Here is a 21,577-nt window from a genome sequence, read left to right on the forward strand (position 1 = left end):
AACCATGCCTGGCTTCAGGTTCAGCGGTGCCAGCCACAGATCAGTCTGCGCCGTGATGCCCTGTAATAGTTCTTGGGCGGTGTGCCTTTTATCGCCTAGGCTCAGCAGTTTGAGCACCGCCTGCTGTCGCTTAGCGACGGCACTGCTGCTGTGCCTAGAGCTAGCGACTGATGGCGCCATGCCCACGGATGGTAGTTCGGAGGTGGAGGAGGGGTGGGAGGGGGAGGAGGCATAGTAGGCCTTTGAGACCTGGACCGAGGTAGGCCCCGCAATCCTCGGCGTCGGCAGTATATGACCAGCCCCAGGGTCAGACTCGGTCCCAGCCTCCACCAAGTTAACCCAATGTGCCGTCAGCGATATATAGTGGCCCTGCCCGGCAGCACTCGTCCACGTGTCCGTGGTCAGGTGGACCTTGTCAGAAACGGCGTTGGTCAGGGCACGGCTGATGTTGTCTGACACGTGCTTGTGCAGGGCTGGGACGGCACATCGGGAAAAGTAGTCGCGGCTGGGGACCGAATACCGAGGGGCGGCCGCCGCCATGAGGTTGCGAAAGGCCTCGGTCTCTACTAGCCTTTAGGGCAGCATCTCCAGGCTAAGCAATCTGGAGATGTGGACATTAAGGGCTTGGGCGTGCGGGTGGGTTGCACTATATTTTCTTTTCCGCTCCAGCGTCTGGGGTATGGAGAGCTGAACGCTGGTGGATGCTGTGGAGGATCGTGGAGGCGACGATTGGGTTTTTGTGCCAGGGTCCTGGGCAGGGGGCTGACTATCAGCTGACACAGGGGAAGGAGCAGTGGTGTGCACGGCCGGAGGTGAACGGGCTTGGTGCCACTGATTCGGGTGTTTAGCATTCATATGCCTGCGCATACTGGTGGTAGTTAAGCTAGTAGTGGTGGAACCCCTGCTGATCCTGGTTTGGCAAAGGTTGCACACCACAGTCCGTCGGTCATCCGGTGTTTCCTTAAAGAACCTCCAGACTTCTGAAAATCTAGCCCTCGCCGCGGGAGCCCTCGCCACGGGAGCTTCACTACGTGACACATTTGGCGCTGATGCACCTGCTCTGGCCCTGCCTCTCCGTCTGGCCCCACCACTGCCTCTTCCAACCTGTTCTGCTATAGGACTCTCCTCCGTCTCAGAAGCACTGTGTTCACCCGGCCTCTCAACCCAGCTTGGGTCTGTCACCTCATCATCCTCCGATCCCTTAGTCTGCTCCCCCCTCGGACTTCCTGCCCTGACAACAACTTCACCACTGTCTGACAACCGTGTCTCCTCATCGTCGGACACCTCTTTACACACTTCTTCCACTACGTCAAGAAGGTCATCATCACCCACAGACTGCGACTGGTGGAAAACCTGGGCATCGGAAAATTGCTCATCAGCAACCGGACAAGTGATTTGTGACTGTGGGAAGGGTCCAGAAAACAGTTCCTCAGAGTATGCCGGTTCAAATGCCAAATTTTCCTGGGAGGAGGCAGACGGGGGGCGAGGAGGCTGAGGTGCAGGAGCTGGAGGAGTGCCGATTTCGGTGACATGTGTGGACTGCGTGGAAGACTGACAAATTGCTCAAAGCATTGTCGGCAATCCACGACATCACCTGTTCGCACTGTTCTGGCCTCAACAGTGCTCTACCACGAGTCCCAGTAACTTGAGACATGATGAACCTAGGGAGTGTAGCTCTGCGGCGTTCCCCTGCTCCCTCATCAGCAGGTGGTGTCTCACCCCACCCAGGACCACAGCCTCTGACCCCTGCAGTAGATGGACGCCCACGTCCCCGCCCTCATTTTGAAAATGAAAGTTATATAACTTTAATTTTTTTTTTAACTTTTTTTTGTTTTTTTGTGTTTTTTTGTGTTTTTTTAGTTTTTTTTTGTGTTTTTTATTTTTTAAAACCAAACAATGCTATCCTATTGCTATGGCTATTTTCTAGCCAAGTATGAAAGCACACTGCTATGCCAGATGAGATGACGCTGAGTTATGAAAAAATAAACGTAAAATAAAAAGAAACTGGCAGACTGTGCCTAATTGAAATCAAACCCCTAATAAATTTTCCCACTTTAGTGTTTGAGGTGGATATGTGTGTCACTAAGAGCTAAACACAACGGTAGCAAGTCCCCCTGCAAATTCCTCACAATATGGTACTAGCTGCACTACTAGTGCCAGCAAGCCCAGCCACAAGCAAACAAAAAAAAAAAAAAGTATAACGTTATTGTAGCCCTAAGAAGGGCTGTTGGGTTCTTGTAGAATCACTCCTGCCTAACAGTAAGCTAATAGAACACCCTAACGCTTTCCCTGACCAGCAGCAGCTCTCTCCCTAGCGGCATCCAGACACAGAATGATCCGAGCAGCGCGGGCAGCGGCTAGTCTATCCCAGGGTCACCTGATCTGGCCAGCCAACCACTGCTATCGACGTGTAAGGGTACCACGTCATGCTGGGTGGAGTGCAGAGTCTCCTGGCTTGTGATTGGCTCTGTTTCTGGCCGCCAAAAAGCAAAACGGCGGGAGCTGCCATTTTCTCGAGCGGGCGAAGTATTCGTCCGAGCAATGAGCAGTTTCGAGTACGCTAATGCTCGAACGAGTATCAAGCTCGGACGAGTATGTTCGCTCATCTCTAACCCCTTGTTGTCCAGTAGTTTTTTTGATATTTTTGCTCTGCTGCTCACTGGATGCAAGAGGCCGCTTGCCCTTGCAGACTCCGGACAGTCTTTTTGTGCCCTCTCCAGGGTCTGATGATCCAATGCAAAACAACACTTTACCTGCGCCCTTTCCTGCAGGCTGCACAGGACGCTTGGGAGGCGCCGCACCACAAGCCCCAGCAGCCCCATCACACGGCCGCTGCTCACCGGACCTAGCAGCAGCCACAGCGCTAGGGGCCACAGGAGCCACCGCCACTGTCCCTGGCACTGGGCCACCCCCCCCCCTCCCACTGGGGGGCAGCGCACAGTACCAGGACCTGCTGGATCGCCCTCACTATCCGGCCTATTGGCCAATGGCTTCCCTGCACCATCCTTGCTACTACAAACAAGGCTGGTGCTCTGCGCCATGATGGAACGTGGCTTTGCAATCTCCCCGCACCCTGGCACCGAGTCCACTGCAGGATTCGTGCTGGGCTGGGTAACGGGGCCTACACGACAGGCTGACACTGCTGCCCGCCCGGAGGAAACACCAAGCTCACCTCCTGAGACGCCTTGGTCTTCTTGGGTCTCGTCTTCTTCCTCTTTTGGTCATCATCCGGGATATCATCTGGAGGTGAACTGGGGACTCGAGCTGTCGGATCTGAGCCATTAGCGCCCCCCCCTGGCCGCTGTCATCACTTTCCTCCTCCAGGTTGGCAGAGCCGCAGCCTGATGGTAATGGCGCCTGCTCTGCAGGCAGCCTGTCGTGCGAGGCCTGCTGGTGTTGGTGCAGGCCACCAGACGGACACGGCTGGTCTTCCTCATCATCGCCATCAACCGCCTGGATCTGAAGCCCCTTCAGCTTTCTTAACTGCTCCTGGCGCATGTCATCAAACCTCGCATCATTCTCCAACTTTTCACGGAACGGACCGCTGTGCTCACGGATTAGATGACGCTTTTCTTGCAGAGCGGTGACCTCTGCTTTTAGTCTGTCTATGGTGGTAAGAAGATCAGACTTTTTCTTCTTAGTGGCCACCCCCACTAGGGCCAAGGTCTCCCTTATCTTCTCCTGGAGCCTCCTCAGCGCTTTTCCAGCTTCCTCGTACTCACGGAGGTGCTCAGCAATCTGGGAGCCATAGATGGAAGCAGACTCCCGGGCCTTAAGATCACCCCATGCTTTTTGTACACCTCCGTGAGCACCCAGCTTTCCAGCTGAACCATCCAGCTTTCCCGCACATACATCCAGCTTTCCAGGAGGAGCACTCAGGCTGATGTCACTTGCCTTGATCTTCTGTGTTCCGGAGACCTTGCGGCTTCCCTGGGTCTTGGGGGTGGCAACCGAGGTCACATCGCTGCGTCCTTGGCTCCGGGCAGATCTTCTTACACCCTCCGATTTGGCCGGTAACTGGCTTCTCCTGCCCCCCGCCAGCCTGGTCTGGGAGACAGGAGCCTGGGACTTTCCAGCTTGATTCATCCAAGAGAACCCACTCCCTCCCTGGGGAGGAGAGAGCAGGCCTGGGTGGATTGGGTTTGCTCCAGGTGGTGCAGGAGCTCAGCAGCAACAACCACACCCTCCAACAGCTCACAGCAGAATGAGAATGCACTCACTATTCTGCTGCTGGTGCAGTCACTGTGTACATACATGACATTACTTATCCTGTACTGATCCTGAGTTACATCCTGTATTATCCCCCAGAGCTGCACTCACTATTCTGCTGCTGGTGCAGTCACTGTGTACATATATGACATTACTTATCCTGTACTGATCCTGAGTTACATCCTGTATTATACCCCAGAGCTGCACTCACTATCCTGCTGGTGCAGTCACTGTGTACATACATGACATTACTTATCCTGTACTGATCCTGAGTTACATCCTGTATTATACCCCAGAGCTGCACTCACTATTCTGCTGCTGGTGCAGTCACTGTGTACATACATGACATTACTTATCCTGTACTGATCCTGAGTTACATCCTGTATTATACCCCAGAGCTGCATTCACTATTCTGCTGCTGGTGCAGTCACTGTGTACATACATGACATTACTTATCCTGTGCTGATACTGAGTTACATCCTGTATTATACCCCAGAGCTGCACTCACTATTCTGCTGCTGGTGCAGTCACTGTGTACATACATGACATTACTTATCCTGTACTGATCCTGAGTTACATCCTGTATTATACCCCAGAGCTGCACTCACTATTCTGCTGCTGGTGCAGTCACTGTGTACATACATGACATTACTTATCCTGTACTGATCCTGAGTTACATCCTGCATTATACCCCAGAGCTGCACTCACTATTCTGCTGCTGGTGCAGTCACTGTGTACATACATGACATTACTTATCCTGTACTGATCCTGAGTTACATCCTGTATTATACCCCAGAGCTGCACTCACTATTCTGCTGCTGGTGCAGTCACTGTGTACATACATGACATTACTTATCCTGTGCTGATACTGAGTTACATCCTGTATTATACCCCAGAGCTGCACTCACTATTCTGCTGCTGGTGCAGTCACTGTGTACATACATGACATTACTTATCCTGTACTGATCCTGAGTTACATCCTGTATTATACCCCAGAGCTGCACTCACTATTCTGCTGCTGGTGCAGTCACTGTGTACATACATGACATTACTTATCCTGTACTGATCCTGAGTTACATCCTGCATTATACCCCAGAGCTGCACTCACTATTCTGCTGCTGGTGCAGTCACTGTGTACATACATGACATTACTTATCCTGTACTGATCCTGAGTTACATCCTGTATTATACCCCAGAGCTGCACTCACTATTCTGCTGCTGGTGCAGTCACTGTGTACATACATGACATTACTTATCCTGTACTGATCCTGAGTTACATCCTGCATTATACCCCAGAGCTGCACTCACTATTCTGCTGCTGGTGCAGTCACTGTGTACATACATGACATTACTTATCCTGTACTGATCCTGAGTTACATCCTGTATTATACCCCAGAGCTGCACTCACTATTCTGCTGCTGGTGCAGTCACTGTGTACATACATGACATTACTTATCCTGTACTGATCCTGAGTTACATCCTGTATTATACCCCAGAGCTGCACTCACTATTCTGCTGGAGGCGTCACTGTGTCATTGTAAATATTTTCAGGTTTTCCTCTGGGATCCAGTATACAGTCAAAGACTAAAGGTATCTGGATGTGGTGCGTTCCTCATCCCAGCCATCCCAATCAGACGCTGGTTCTCCTGGATACGGAGGGTCTGGGGGATGTGGAGAAGGTGGGTGAAATGATTGAGGTAATGAGTTGTAATTGTCAGTTTAATATCATGGGTGAGTTTTGTCTAGAAGACGCTGCTTCCCCATGGATTGTTTCTGTTGTCCTCCTCAAGACCCCTCTGTCGTCCTTCTCCCCTTTGAGACCCCTCTGTCGTCCTTCTCCCCTTTGAGACCCCTCTGTCGTCCTTCTCCCCTTTGAGACCCCTCTGTCGTCCTTCTCCCCTTTGAGGCCCCTCTGTCGTCCTTCTCCCCTTTGAGGCCCCTCTGTCGTCGCCCAGATGTCCTTTTAAGTATATTTTCTGTAATGTAATGTTCTCCATTCATGGTGCAGGGAGACTGTAAGAACGACGCCTGGATCTTCTCCCTGGCCGTCCTGCTGAGCAGCGCCTTCGTGTACAATAGCGTGGGGACCATCGACCAGCAATCTATGGAACAGCTACAGTATCCTGGAGGAGGATGAAGGGGAGAGGCGTAGGGGAGCAGGAGGATGAAGGAGAGAGGCGTAGAGGAGCAGGAGGATGAAGGAGAGAGGCGTAGAGGAGCAGGAGGATGAAGGAGAGAGGCGTAGGGGAGCAGGAGGATGAAGGAGAGAGGCGTAGGGGAGCAGGAGGATGAAGGAGAGAGGCGTAGGGGAGCAGGAGGATGAAGGAGAGAGGCGTAGGGGAGCAGGAGGATGAAGGAGAGAGGCGTAGGGGAGGAGGAGGCTGAAGGAGAGAGGCGTAGGGGAGCAGGAGGATGAAGGAGAGAGGCGTAGGGGAGCAGGAGGATGAAGGAGAGAGGCGTAGGGGAGCAGGAGGATGAAGGAGAGAGGCGTAGGGGAGCAGGAGGATGAAGGAGAGAGGCGTAGGGGAGCAGGAGGATGAAGGAGAGAGGCGTAGGGGAGCAGGAGGATGAAGGAGAGAGGCGTAGGGGAGCAGGAGGATGAAGGAGAGAGGCGTAGGGGAGCAGGAGGATGAAGGAGAGAGGCGTACAGGAGCAGGAGGATGAAGGAGAGAGGCGTAGGGGAGCAGGAGGATGAAGGAGAGAGGCGTAGGGGAGCAGGAGGATGAAGGAGAGAGGCGTAGGGGAGCAGGAGGATGAAGGAGAGAGGCGTAGGGGAGCAGGAGGATGAAGGAGAGAGGCGTAGGGGAGCAGGAGGATGAAGGAGAGAGGCGTAGGGGAGCAGGAGGATGAAGGAGAGAGGCGTAGGGGAGCAGGAGGATGAAGGAGAGAGGCGTAGGGGAGCAGGAGGATGAAGGAGAGAGGCGTAGGGGAGCAGGAGGATGAAGGAGAGAGGCGTAGGGGAGCAGGGATGGGGAAAAGGTGGCAAGTAAAAAGGGGGCATAGGAGGGAGGAGGAGAGAAGGTACAGGCGACAGAGGAGGAGTAGGAGGGATACAATAGAAGGGGATCAGGGAAAGAGAGGGGTAAGATAGAAAGGAGAGGAGGAAGCAGAGGGGATGAGGGAGAGAACGGAGAAGGTGGAGTAAGAAAAGAAGGGGAACTGCAGGCAAATTAGTTAAAAATGGATATGGGATTTTGTCCTTGGACTCAACTTTGTTCTCATCATGACATTGGGGGTCATTTACTAAGGGCCCGATGCGCGTTTTCCCGACGTGTTACCCGAATATTTCCGATTTGCACCGATTTCCCCTGAATTGCCCCGGGATTTTGGCGCATGCGATCGGATTGTGGTGCATCGGCGCTGGCATACACGCGACGGAAATCGGGGGGCGTGGCCGAACGAAAACCCGACGGATTCGGAAAACCTTTCTCAAGCCTCCCCCTGTGCACTAGCGTCGCGTTATGACGGCCGCCTAGCGGTACGTGTGACAGCGGCCTAATAAGACAACACATCCACAATGAACTTGGGAAATTGAGCTGGTAGAGTTGGGCTTTGGGTAAATCACTAGAATTTTCCTCTCCAGTAACATCTATTCCAGATATACAGGACAGACTAAGAGTCTCTCACCTCCTCATCCAGAGAGTTTTCTGTATTTTCATGACTATAATATTTCTAGATTTGCACCGAAGGCATCAAAACTCTGACTTATCACATGTGGAATAACAGAGCAAACAGTGTGAGACCCCGGAGACCCTCTTATACTCCAGCTCCTTGTGCTGTGATCACTGCTCTGCACAGTCTCTTATACTCCAGGTCCTTGTGCTGTGGTCACTGCTCTGCACAGTCTCTTATACTCCAGATCCTTGTGCTGTGATCACTGCTCTGCACAGTCTCTTATACTCCAGGTCCTTGTGCTGTGGTCACTGCTCTGCACAGTCTCTTATACTCCAGGACCTTGTGCTGTGATCACTGCTCTGCACAGTCTCTTATACTCCAGCTCCTTGTGCTGTGATCACTGCTCTGCACAGTCTCTTATACTCCAGGTCCTTGTGCTGTGGTCACTGCTCTGCACAGTCTCTTATACTCCAGGACCTTGTGCTGTGATCACTGCTCTGCACAGTCTCTTATACTCCAGCTCCTTGTGCTGTGATCACTGCTCTGCACAGTCTCTTATACTCCAGGTCCTTGTGCTGTGATCACTGCTCTACACAGTCTCTTATACTCCAGGTCCTTGTGTTGTGGTCACTGCTCTGCACAGTCTCTTATACTCCAGGTCCTTGTGCTGTGATCACTGCTCTACACAGTCTCTTATACTCCAGGTGCTTGTGCTGTGATCACTGCTCTACACAGTCTCTTATACTCCAGGTCCTTGTGCTGTGATCACTGCTCTGCACAGTCTCTTATACTCCAGGTCCTTGTGCTGTGGTCACTGCTCTGCACAGTCTCTTATACTCCAGGTCCTTGTGCTGTGATCACTGCTCTGCACAGTCTCTTATCCTCCAGGTCATTGTGCTGTGGTCACTGCTCTGCACAGTCTCTTATACTCCAGCTCCTTGTGCTGTGATCACTGCTCTGCACAGTCTCTTATACTCCAGGTCCTTGTGCTGTGGTCACTGCTCTGCACAGTCTCTTATACTCCAGGTCCTTGTGCTGTGATCACTGCTCTGCACAGTCTCTTATATTCCAGGTCCTTGTGCTGTGATCACTGATCTGCACAGTCTCTTATACTCCAGGTCCTTGTGCTGTGATCACTGCTCTGCACAGTCTCTTATATTCCAGGTCCTTGTGCTGTGATCACTGATCTGCACAGTCTCTTATACTCCAGGTCCTTGTGCTGTGATCACTGATCTGCACAGTCTCTTATATTCCAGGTCCTTGTGCTGTGATCACTGCTCTGCACAGTCTCTTATGCTCCAGGTCCTTGTGCTGTGATCACTGCTCTACACAGTCTCTTATACTCCAGGTCCTTGTGCTGTGATCACTGCTCTGCACAGTATCTTATATTCCAGGTCCTTGTGCTGTGATCACTGCTCTGCACAGTCTCTTATACTCCAGGTCCTTGTGCTGTGATCACTGCTCTACACAGTCTCTTATACTCCAGGTCCTTGTGCTGTGATCACTGCTCTGCACAGTCTCTTATACTCCAGGTCCTTGTGCTGTGATCACTGCTCTGCACAGTCTCTTATATTCCAGGTCCTTGTGCTGTGGTCACTGCTCTGCACAGTCTCTTATACTCCAGGTCCTTGTGCTGTGATCACTGATCTGCACAGTCTCTTATATTCCAGGTCCTTGTGCTGTGATCACTGCTCTGCACAGTCTCTTATACTCCAGGTCCTTGTGCTGTGATCACTGCTCTACACAGTCTCTTATACTCCAGGTCCTTGTGCTGTGATCACTGCTCTGCACAGTCTCTTATACTCCAGGTCCTTGTGCTGTGATCACTGCTCTGCACAGTCTCTTATATTCCAGGTCCTTGTGCTGTGGTCACTGCTCTGCACAGTCTCTTATATTCCAGGTCCTTGTGCTGTGATCACTGCTCTGCACAGTCTCTTATATTCCAGGTCCTTGTGCTGTGGTCTCTGCTCTGCACAGTCTCTTATACTCCAGGTCCTTGTGCTGTGGTCTCTGCTCTGCACAGTCTCTTATATTCCAGGTCCTTGTGCTGTGGTCTTTGCTCTGCACAGTCTCTTATACTCCAGGTCCTTGTGCTGTGGTCACTGCTCTGCACAGTCTCTTATACTCCAGGTCCTTGTGCTGTGGTCACTGCTCTGCACAGTCTCTTATACTCCAGGTCCTTGTGCTGTGGTCACTGCTCTGCACAGTCTCTTATACTCCAGGTCCTTGTGCTGTGATCACTGCTCTGCACAGTCTCTTATTCTCCAGGTCCTTGTGCTGTGATCACTGCTCTGCACAGTCTCTTATTCTCCAGGTCCTTGTGCTGTGGTCACTGCTCTGCACAGTCTCGGCTTCTCTCCAGAGATACAAGAGGTAGTCACCTGAAATGGTCTCCCACTGTCTTGAAGGAGATCCTAGAAAGGCTTAGCACTTGTTGCCCTTTTGCCTTCACTCTGTGATCCTGCTCACCCCAAACCATCTGGATTGGGTTCAGCTCTGGTGACTGTGGAGAGCGGGTCATTTGGCGGAGCCCCCCATAACTCTCCTACATGGTCACACAGCCCTTACACAGCTTGGAGGGTGGTTCAACTAAACACAAACCGGATGGAATAGCAGCCGCTGCAAGATACTGCGATAACCTTGCTGGTTCAGTGTAGTCCCCAACAGTGTCACCAGCAGAGCCCCTCCCCCCACTCCATCACACCCTACAGTGTCACCAGCAAAGCCCCCCCACACCATCACACCCAACAGTGTCACCTACAAAGCCCTTCCCACACCATCACACCCAACAGTGTCACCAGCAAACCCCCCCCAAACAACCTTCACACCCAACAGTGTAACCAGCAGAGCCCCCCCCCCACACCATTACACCGAACAGTGTCACCAGCAACTCCCCCCGCATTATCACTCCCTACAGTGTCACTAGCAAAGTCCCCCCCCCCCACACCATAACACCCAACAGTGTCACCAGAAGAGCCCACCACACCATCACACCCAACAGTGTCACCGGCAGAGCCCCCACACAATCACACCCAACAGTGTCACCAGCACAGCCCCCCCCCCACACCATCACACCCAACAGTGTCACCAGCACAGCCTCTCCACACCATCACACCCAACAGTGTCTCCAGCACAGACCCCCCCACACCATCACACCCAACAGTGTCACCAGCACAGCCCCCCCCACACCATCACACCCAACAGTGTCACCAGCACAGCCCCCCCCCACACCATCACACCCAACAGTGTCTCCAGCACAGCCCCCCCCCCCACACCATCACACCCAACAGTGTCTCCAGCACAGCCCCCCCCACACCATCACACCCAACAGTGTCTCCAGCACAGCCCCCCCCCCACACCATCACACCCAACAGTGTCTCCAGCACAGCCCCCCCCCCCCCACACCATCACACCCAACAGTGTCTCCAGCACAGCCCCTCCATTTAACATTCAAAATTGTGTCGCAAGCCAAGCACTTGCATACACCAGGAATAAAAAGGTGAACTCCGGGGACCTGAGCGGGGAAGCGACACATGCAGGAAATTGGACCCACGTTCTTAGTGAATCGCGGCAGCTCCGAATGCTCCTCGGACAACGCACCTCGGGAATCACGACGGGATGGGTAAGTAAATGTGCCCAATGTGTCTATACATCTATCCCTGCTGTCCATTCTTCCTTGACTTTCCATCTCCCAGTTATGTGACTGAACTGACAAAGCGGATTAAGGTGAAATCTTCTCCTCAGCGAAAAGACGAGACGGGTGAATATAAAAAGTTCTTCCCTTCGTTCACTTGGTGCGTCCGAGACTTCTGCCTACTACTGGAGAAGAACGGGAAAAGCCTCACCGAGGATGAGTATCTAATGTCATCCCTGGAGCTCAGGAAAGGTAAAATCTCCAACCTGTAGATTGGTGGGCAGGGTGCGGGGGACGAGGTCTAGGTGCTTGTATCCAGGTATCCAGGGGCGGACTGGGAATTTAAAGTGGCCCTGGAAAAAACTGTAAAAGTGGCCCCATTCTGTGGGTGGGTCAAAACAAGTAGGCGTGGCCTTGTGATGTGGGTGGAGTAACTAAACTCCATACAAACTGTTAATAGATACTAAAACATACTACAATACCTTCTCCAATAAACAAGAATGTAACTACTATAATACTACTGCCCCTAAGTAAAATATATTGTAATACTGCCCCCTATGTACAAGAATATAACTACTATAATATGGCCCCAATGTACAAGAAAATAACTCCTATAATACTGCCCCTATGTACAAGAATATAACTACTATAATATGGCCCCAATGTACAAGAAAATAACTCCTATAATACTGCCCCCTATGTACAAGTATATAACTGCTATAATACTGCCCCCTATGTACAAGTATATAACTACTATAATACTGCCCCCTATGTACAAGAATATAACTACTACAACACTGCCCCCTATGTACAGGAATATAACTACTATAATACTGCTCCCTATGTACAGGAATATAACTACTATAATACTGCTCCCTATGTACAGGAATATAACTACTATAATACTGCCCCCTATGTACAAGAATATAACTACTATAATACTGCCCCCTATGTACAAGAATATAACTACTATAATACCGCCCCCTATGTACAAGAATATAACTATTATAATACTGCCCCCTATGTACAAGAATATAACTACTATAATACTGCCCCCTATGTACAAGAATATAACTACTATAATACTGCCCCCTATGTACAAGAATATAACTACTATAATACTGCCCCCTATGTACAAGAATATAACTACTATAATACTGCCCCCTATGTACAGGAATACAGCTACTATTACTAGTAGCCAGCATCAGGTATACAGCCCCTGCAAGGCCCAGGTATACAGCCCCTGCCAGCCCCCGGTATACAGCCCCTGCCAGCCCCCGGTATTCAGCCCCTGCCAGCCCCCGGTATTCAGCCCCTGCCAGCCCCCGGTATTCAGCCCCTGCCAGCCCCCGGTATTCAGCCCCTGCCAGCCCCAGGTATACAGCCCCTGCCAGCCCCCGGTATTCAGCCCCTGCCAGCCCCAGGTATACAGCCCCTGCCAGCCCCAGGTATACAGCCCCTGCCAGCCCCAGGTATACAGCCCCTGCCAGCCCCAGGTATACAGCCCCTGCCAGCCCCAGGTATGCAGCCCCTGCCAGCCCCAGGTATGCAGCCCCTGCCAGCCCCAGGTATGCAGCCCCTGCCAGCCCCAGGTATGCAGCCCCTGCCAGCCCCCGGTATACAGCCCCTGCCAGCCCCCGGTATACAGCCCCTGCCAGCCCCAGGTATACAGCCCCTGCCAGCCCCAGGTATACAGCCCCTGCCAGCCCCAGGTATACAGCCCCTGCCAGCCCCCGGGATACAGCCCCTGCCAGCCCCCGGGATACAGCCCCTGCCAGCCCCCGGGATACAGCGGCTGCCAGCCCCCGGGATACAGCGGCTGCCAGCCCCCGGTATACAGCCCCTGCCAGCCCCCGGTATACAGCCCCTGCCAGCCCCAGGTATGCAGCCCCTGCCAGCCCCAGGTATGCAGCCCCTGCCAGCCCCCGGTATACAGCCCCTGCCAGCCCCCGGTATACAGCCCCTGCCAGCCCCAGGTATACAGCCCCTGCCAGCCCCAGGTATACAGCCCCTGCCAGCCCCAGGTATACAGCCCCTGCCAGCCCCAGGTATACAGCCCCTGCCAGCCCCAGGTATACAGCCCCTGCCAGCCCCCGGGATACAGCCCCTGCCAGCCCCCGGGATACAGCCCCTGCCAGCCCCCGGGATACAGCCCCTGCCAGCCCCCGGGATACAGCGGCTGCCAGCCCCCGGTATACAGCGGCTGCCAGCCCCCGGTATACAGCCCCTGCCAGCCCCCGGTATACAGCCCCTGCCAGCCCCCGGTATACAGCCCCTGCCAGCCCCCGGTATACAGCCCCTGCCAGCCCCCGGTATACAGCCCCTGCCAGCCCCCGGTATACAGCCCCTGCCAGCCCCCGGTATACAGCCCCTGCCAGCCCCCGGTATACAGCCCCTGCCAGCCCCCGGTATACAGCCCCTGCCAGCCCCCGGGATACAGCCCCTGCCAGCCCCCGGGATACAGCCCCTGCCAGCCCCCGGGATACAGCCCCTGCCAGCCCCCGGGATACAGCGCCAGCACAGTATATAAAAATAAAAACAAATGAAACTCACCTCTCCGACGCCCCGACGCTGCTCCCCTGCTTGATCTCAGTCCGGCCGCGGTGACAGCTCCGTACGGGCCGGCGTCGCACAGACCATGACGTCAGCCGCTTGCCGACGTCATGGTCTGTGCGACGCCGGCGCGTATGTTGTTATTACCGCGGCCGGACTGGGATCAAGCAGGGGAGCAGCGTTGGGGGCGTCGGAGAGGTGAGTTTCATTTGTTTTTATTTTCCCACCGGCCCCACCAGTACCAGACCGGCCCCGGACCGGCCCTAATCTAATCGGCCCACCGGGATTTCTCCCGGTTGGTCTTATGGCCAGTCCGCCCCTGCAGGTATCTGAACAGGAATTCCTGGCTGCAGGTGGAGTCCCATGACTTTAGTTTCATTAGGTTTTCAACAATCATAATTTCTCACTTCCAGGTTCGGACAAGAAAATCCAGGATTATAATCTCCCCCGGGAGTGTATCCTACGTTTCTTCCACACACACAAATGTTTTACCTTCGACCGACCGACATCAACCAAAAAACTTCAACATCTGGAGGAACTGGAAGAGGAAGATCTGGAGGAGGACTTTGTGGAGCAGGCGAGACGGTTCTACCAGTACATGATAGGAAACAGTCACGTGAAAACGCTGGACGGAGGACTAGAAGTGACCGGGAGGAGTAAGTAAGATTACTAATTAAGATACCACATGATAGTAACTTGATGCTGAGTGGTGGATCATTGTACGTTCTAGTGTTGGCCGTCCTGGCTACCTCCTACGTGAAGGCCATTCAGAGCGGAGCGGTCCCCTGCATGGAGAACGCGGTCCTGGCCCTGGCCGAGATTGAAAACAATGGAGCTTTACAGGACGCACTGTCCAGATATGAATGTGAGATGAACAAACAAGTCTCAAGGTTCCCGACAGAGACTCAGAAGGAGTTCCTGAACCTCCACAAGGATTGCGAGAGGGAGGCCATTACAGTCTTCCTGGATCGGTCATTCAATGATAAGGATCAGAGATATCAACGAAAGCTGAAGGTCAGTGACTAGAGACGTCCCCCACCCCAAAATCTTACCATATGCATGTTTAAGACCAATCACGGGTGTTGATGGTGGGTGGTACAAGCTGTCTTCACTCAGGACCACCCACCTGACAGTATTAAGGTTAATTAGCAATAGTGTCAATAATTGATTGCTAAGGAACAAGAGGGCTAGGGAGAACTATGCTGGAGTGAGAAGAGTGGAGTCTTGTAATTGTGGTGAGGAGCCTAGTAATGGCGGCGGGGAGCCTAGTAATGGCGGCGGGGAGCCTAGTAATGGTGGAGTGGAGCCTAGTAATGGTGGCGTGGAGCCTAGTAATGGTGGCGTGGAGGCTAGTAATGGTGGCGAGGAGCTTGAGTTGGTGGTGTTGGAGGGCTGCTTTAGGTTACAGACTGGTTGCGGCCCAGTCTGACCCAGCGTGACCACAGTCTCCATGATGAACACTGAGGATTTATAGAACTTGTTCCACTTTTCTATTATCAGGAACTAGTACAGAATAAAATGAACCAATACTCTACAAGGAATGAAGAGGCGTCCAGAGCCTTCTGCCGGAAACTTCTGAAACAGCTGAGCGTGAAAATGGAGGATGGCATACACAAAGGGAGATATTCCATCCCTGGAGGACACAAGTTGTACTTAATAGAGAAGCTGAAGGTCACTGGAAATTATAATCTGACACCTGGGAAGGGCACAAAGGTGAGACTGACCAGATTCCAGACCTGTGACATTGTAGGAGGCATCACCTACTGCAGATCCCATGAACACCTCCACCTGTGAGCCTACTTCATGAAACCTCCCCTCCCCTGTTTTGAGCAGGAGCCCCCGACTCCCTGTCCTGTCTGCAGCAGGTCAAAAATAAAATCCAGGAAAATAGTTGTCGGCAGAATTTCCACAACAAGAATGTGAAAAAAGGAATAACACTGAAAAAATTGGGTGCAAAGTGTCCTTTGGTTTATTAGAAAAGACAATTTACCAAGATATTGCTGCTTTGGTGTAATGGGTGGGATGGCAGCTTCTGCTACAGGAAGGTCTTGAGTCCATAGTTTCTCTTCAAAGATGACCTAAGCTTATCGCTCTATGACCATTTTCTGCCTGACCACCCCCTGCCCTGACCTCAACCAGTCTGACTAGTCTTTGCCTGACCTCAGCCGGTCTGTGACTATTCTCTCCCCAACCTCCTATTGTCCTGACCTTTGCCGGTCTTTTGCTATTCTCTGTCTGACCGCACCTTGTCCTGACCTCAGTTAGTCTGTGACTATTCTCTCCCCAACCTCCTTTTGTCCTGGCCTTTGCTGGTCTTTTACTAATCTCTGTCTGACCGCACCTTGTCCTAACCTCAGCCGGTTTCTGACTATTCTCTCCCCAACCTCCCTTTGTCCTGACCTTTGCCAGTCTATTGCTATTCTGTCTGACCTCACCTTGTCCTGACCTCAGCCGGTTTGTGACTATTCTCTCCCCAACCTCCCATTGCCCTGACCTTTGCCAGTCTATTGCTATTCTGTCTGACCACACCGTGTCCTGACCTCAGCCGGTTTGTGACTATTCTCTCCCCAACCTCCCATTGCCCTGACCTTTGCCAGTCTATATTGCTATTCTCTGTCTGACCTGCCCTTTCCCTGACCTCAGTTAGTCTGTGACTATTCTCTGCATGTTGTGTCCTATTGGCATCTCCTGGACCACCTAGACAAGCCTCCACCAGGATCGGGAACAATCCAAGAGGTAGCCGCCTCATGATCCTGCTGCAGAGAAGTCCAGATTCCTCTACAGTTCTGCTGCGGCACTGCGGTGCTCTGTAGCCAGTCATTCTCTTTCTTCTGTAAATTGTCTAAATATGAAAGTGTTTATTCAGATTTGCCCCTGATGTCCCCCATGTAATGTCACTTTCTGCACCCATAGGCTCTTGAAGTGATGCAGCAATATATCACTGAGAAGAAAGAAATCGAAGCGGCAATTCTCCAAGCTGATGAGAGCCTGACTGAGAAGGAGAGACAGCTGGCAGGTGAGACAGCCGGAAACCTGTGCACGTGGGGTCTCTGTGCTGCCACATAAGCCCCCGGAATGGCAAACTTCACCAAAATGATGGCCCGTGAGCGCCGCTCTGTAGGACACTACTGACTTATATTTACTGTTACAGAGGAAAGAGCGGAGGCCGAAAGGGCAGAGAGAGAGAGAGAAATAACCGAGAAGAAAAACCAAGAGCTGCAGCAATGCATAGAGGACCAGAAGAGGAGCTTTGAGGAGCACAAGGTCCTCCTGCTGAAGAAAATGGAGGAGGAGCGGAAGAGGATGATTGCGGAAAATGAGAAGGTCATCAAACGGAAGCTACAGGTAGGTACAGGATTGTAAGGGTCACGTTCAGTAAGGAGAGCACAGCAGTGTGAGGGCCCGCCCACAATGTAATTAGAGAAGCTACAAACCTGAATAATAAATCCATTTTCACAGTCCTGCTGCTACTAACATCAAGGTGACACATGTGGACAGATTCCCATTAGTGGCCATTTATCTAATTTTTCTTGAGATTTGATAAATCTCTTCCTTTTCTTACTGATTTTCTTACTTATTTGTTTCCCTTTTAGGAGCAAGAAGCGATGATGAAAGCCGGATATGATGATAAAATATTGGCTCTGCAGAAAGAAATCGGTGAGCTACGGCAAAAGAACCAATCCAGTGACTCTTCCTGCATTATATTATAAATCCCCAAGAAAAGTAGAATAAAATACTTTTCCTCACATTTGAATGTCTGAATCCTGGTAAATCAGCATCTGGTGTGACAGATAATCAGATGAACTGCACGTTCTCATACTGTAGGGACTCTCACCTACTGGACACTGGTGGGATGTCCTGATGGTCTTATTGTCCTCATACTGGACACTGGTGGGATGTCCTGATGGTCTGACTGTCCTCATACTGGGCACTGGTGGGATGCCTGATGGTCTGACTGTCCTCATACTGGGCACTGGTGGGATGTCCTGATGGTCTGACTGTCCTCATACTGGGCACTGGTGGGATGTCCTGATGGTCTGACTGTCCTCATACTGGACACTGGTGGGATGTCCTGATGGTCTTATTGTCCTCATACTGGTGGGACTCTCACCTACTGGGCACTGGTGGGATGTCCTGATGGTCTGACTGTCCTCATACTGGGCACTGGTGGGATGTCCTGATGGTCTGACTGTCCTCATACTGGACACTGGTGGGATGTCCTGATGGTCTGACTGTCCTCATACTGGGCACTGGTGGGATGTCCTGATGGTCTGACTGTCCTCATACTGGGCACTGGTGGGATGTCCTGATGGTCTGACTGTCCTCATACTGGACACTGGTGGGATGTCCTGATGGTCTGACTGTCCTCATACTGGGCACTGGTGGGATGTCCTGATGGTCTGACTGTCCTCATACTGGACACTGGTGGGATGTCCTGATGGTCTTATTGTCCTCATACTGGTGGGACTCTCACCTACTGGGCACTGGTGGGATGTCCTGATGGTCTGACTGTCCTCATACTGGACACTGGTGGGATGTCCTGATGGTCTGACTGTCCTCAAACTGGGCACTGGTGGGATGTCCTGATGGTCTGACTGTCCTCATACTGGACACTGGTGGGATGTCCTGATGGTCTGACTGTCCTCATACTGGACACTGGTGGGATGTCCTGATGGTCTGACTGTCCTCATACTGGACACTGGTGGGATGTCCTGATGGTCTGACTGTCCTCATACTGGACACTGGTGGGATGTCCTGATGGTCTGACTGTTCCCCATATTGGACACTGGTGGGATGTCCTGATGGTCTGACTGTCCTCATACTGGGCACTGGTGGGATGTCCTGATGGTCTGACTGTCCTCATACTGGGCACTGGTGGGATGTCCTGATGGTCTGACTGTCCTCATACTGGGCACTGGTGGGATGTCCTGATGGTCTGACTGTCCTCATACTGGGCACTGGTGGGATGTCCTAATGGTCTGACTGTCCTCATACTGGGCACTGGTGGGATGTCCTAATGGTCTGACTGTCCTCATACTGGGCACTGGTGATATGTCCTGATGGTCTGACTGTCCTCATACTGGGCACTGGTGGGATGTCCTGATGGTCTGACTGTCCTCATACTGGGCACTGGTGGGATGTCCTGATGGTCTGACTGTCCTCATACTGGACACTGGTGGGATGTCCTGATGGTCTGACTGTCCTCATACTGGACACTGGTGGGATGTCCTGATGGTCTGACTGTCCTCATACTGGACACTGGTGGGATGTCCTGATGGTCTGACTGTCCTCATACTGGGCACTGGTGGAATGTCCTGATGGTCTGACCGTACTCATACTGGGCACTGGTGGGATGTCCTGATGGTCTGACTGTCCTCATAATGGACACTGGTGGGATGTCCTGATGGCCTGGCTGTCCTCATACTGGGCACTGGGGGGATGTCCTGATGATCTGTCTGGCCACTAGGTGAGGTTCTGGGGAGACCTTAATATCATTCCCTACAATTGTATTTCGGACATTTGCAGCTGAAGTTTAGCTGAGATTAGTGTCAGACCTTGGGGTTCTTTTTAGATACATAATAACTAGAGATGAGCGAACACTAAAATGCTCGGGTACTCGTTATTCGAGACGAACTTTTCCCGATGCTCGAGTGCTCGTCTCGAATAACGAACCCCATTGCAGTCAATGGGAGACTCGAGCATTTTTCAAGGGGACCAAGGCTCTGCACAGGGAAGCTTGGCCAAACACCTGGGAACCTCAGAAAAGGATGGAAACACCACGGAAATGGACAGGAAACAGCAGGGGCAGCATGCATGGATGCCTCTGAGGCTGCCTAATCACACCATTATGCCAAAATTATGGGGAACAGCATGGCCATGACAGAGTGACAGAATGAAGCTAGATAGCATCTAAAACATCCAATAATTGACCCTGACACTATAGGGGACGGCATGCAGAGGCAGCGGCAGCAGGCTAGAGAGTGTCATGGCGACATACCCTAAATGGACTCAGGCTTCAAACCAATGGGTGGCAGAGAGGAACCAAAGGAGGTGAGCAAGAAGCGCTCAAATAATATCGGTACATGATAAAAGTTTGCCAGTATATTTTGTGGATTACACAGCAGGGTGGCGACAAAGTTAACATGGAAGCCATGAAAACAACCCAAAATTCTGCCTGACACAGCTCGTTTGATAAGGGGACCATGTATGGAGGCAGTGAACTAGTAGTAGATTAAAGGTGCTGCAGTTAAAACTGTGTTAGTTGGATCTTGGCATGGAGCTGGCGCTCCGCTGCCAGGCGAGCTTTCGCCAATCCAAGCCCCTGTCTATAGGCTACTCCCCAAACAGCACTTCTAAGAACCTTTTGTATAAGATCAAGTGTAGTAGCGTTCTTATAAGTTTAGGATATGGCGGGTGAGGGGAATGTAAACAGATGCGCAAGAAGCGCTGAAATAATATCCCTAAATGGTAAAAGTTTGCAAGTATATTTTGTGGATTACACAGCAGGGTGGCGACAAAGTTAACAACTTTGATGTGGAATGCCCTGTAATAGCTCTTGGGCGGTGTGCCTTTTATCGCCTAGGCTCAGCAGTTTCAGCACCGCCTGCTGTCGCTTAGCGACGGCACTGCTGCTGTGCCTAGAGCTACCGACTGATGGCGCCATGCCCACGGATGGTAATTCGGAGGAGGAGGAGGTGGAGGAGGGGTGGGAGGAGGTATAGTAGGCCTTTGAGACCTGGACCGAGGTAGGCCCCGCAATTCTCTGCGTCGGCAGTATATGACCAGCCCCAGGGTCAGACTCGGTCCCAGCCTGCACCAAGTTAAGTGTAGTAGCGTTCTTATAAGTTTGGGATATGGCGGGTGAGGGGAATGTAAACAGATGCGCAAGAAGCGCATGATGCGCATGGAGCTGGCGTTCCGCTGCCAGGCGAGCTTTCGCCAATCCAAGCCCCTGTCTCTAGGCTACTCCCCAAACAGCACTTCTAAGAACCTTTTGTATAAGATCAAGTGTAGTAGCGTTCTTATAAGTTTAGGATATGCCGGGTGAGGGGAATGTAAACAGATGCGCAAGAAGCGCTGAAATAATATCCCTAAATGGTAAAAGTTTGCCAGTATATTTTGTGGATAACACAGCAGGGTGGCGACAAAGTTAACAACTTTGATGTGGAATCCATGAAAACAACCCAAATTTCTGCCTGACACACCTCGTTTGATAAAGGGACGATGTATGGAGGCAGCTATATGGACGACTTTTGGAGGTAGCAATGGAGACAACGTGTGGAGGCTGCTATGGAGACAATTTAATTTGGATAGTGCCTGTATGTGGCAGTCCCAAACATTTTTCAAACCAGAGGAGCAGGTAGGTGGCCCTCCAGTAAAATGGGATAGATTGAGTGCCTGTATGTGGCAGTCCCAAAAATGTTTCAAACCAGAGGAGCAGGTAGGTGGCCCTCCAGTAAAATGGAATAGATTGAGTGCCTGTATGTGGCAGTCCCAAAAATTCTTCAAACCAGAGGAGCAGGTAGGTGGCCCTCCAGTAAAATGGAATAGATTGAGTGCCTGTAT

General features: G+C 52.0%; 1 protein-coding gene across 2 annotated transcripts in view; it reads left to right on the forward strand.

The window, feature by feature from the left end:
- The window catches only part of LOC140106865 (guanylate-binding protein 7-like), a 41,084-nt gene extending 23,332 nt beyond the window's left edge, over positions 1-17,752 (forward strand). For both annotated transcript variants that reach the window (XM_072131486.1, XM_072131485.1), the window contains exons 3-11: positions 5,761-5,888; positions 6,218-6,327; positions 11,520-11,710; positions 14,425-14,667; positions 14,742-15,025; positions 15,512-15,724; positions 16,925-17,027; positions 17,163-17,356; positions 17,605-17,752. In XM_072131486.1, coding sequence (XP_071987587.1) covers positions 5,761-5,888; positions 6,218-6,327; positions 11,520-11,710; positions 14,425-14,667; positions 14,742-15,025; positions 15,512-15,724; positions 16,925-17,027; positions 17,163-17,356; positions 17,605-17,721 — 1,583 coding nt within the window. In that variant the 3' untranslated portion in view covers positions 17,722-17,752. The remainder of the gene's footprint in view (positions 1-5,760; positions 5,889-6,217; positions 6,328-11,519; positions 11,711-14,424; positions 14,668-14,741; positions 15,026-15,511; positions 15,725-16,924; positions 17,028-17,162; positions 17,357-17,604) is intronic.
- The last annotated feature ends 3,825 nt before the right edge of the window (positions 17,753-21,577 follow it).

The sequence above is a fragment of the Engystomops pustulosus genome, unplaced genomic scaffold (genome assembly GCF_040894005.1).
Source record: "Engystomops pustulosus unplaced genomic scaffold, aEngPut4.maternal MAT_SCAFFOLD_26, whole genome shotgun sequence".
Classification (NCBI taxonomy): Eukaryota; Metazoa; Chordata; class Amphibia; order Anura; family Leptodactylidae; genus Engystomops; species Engystomops pustulosus.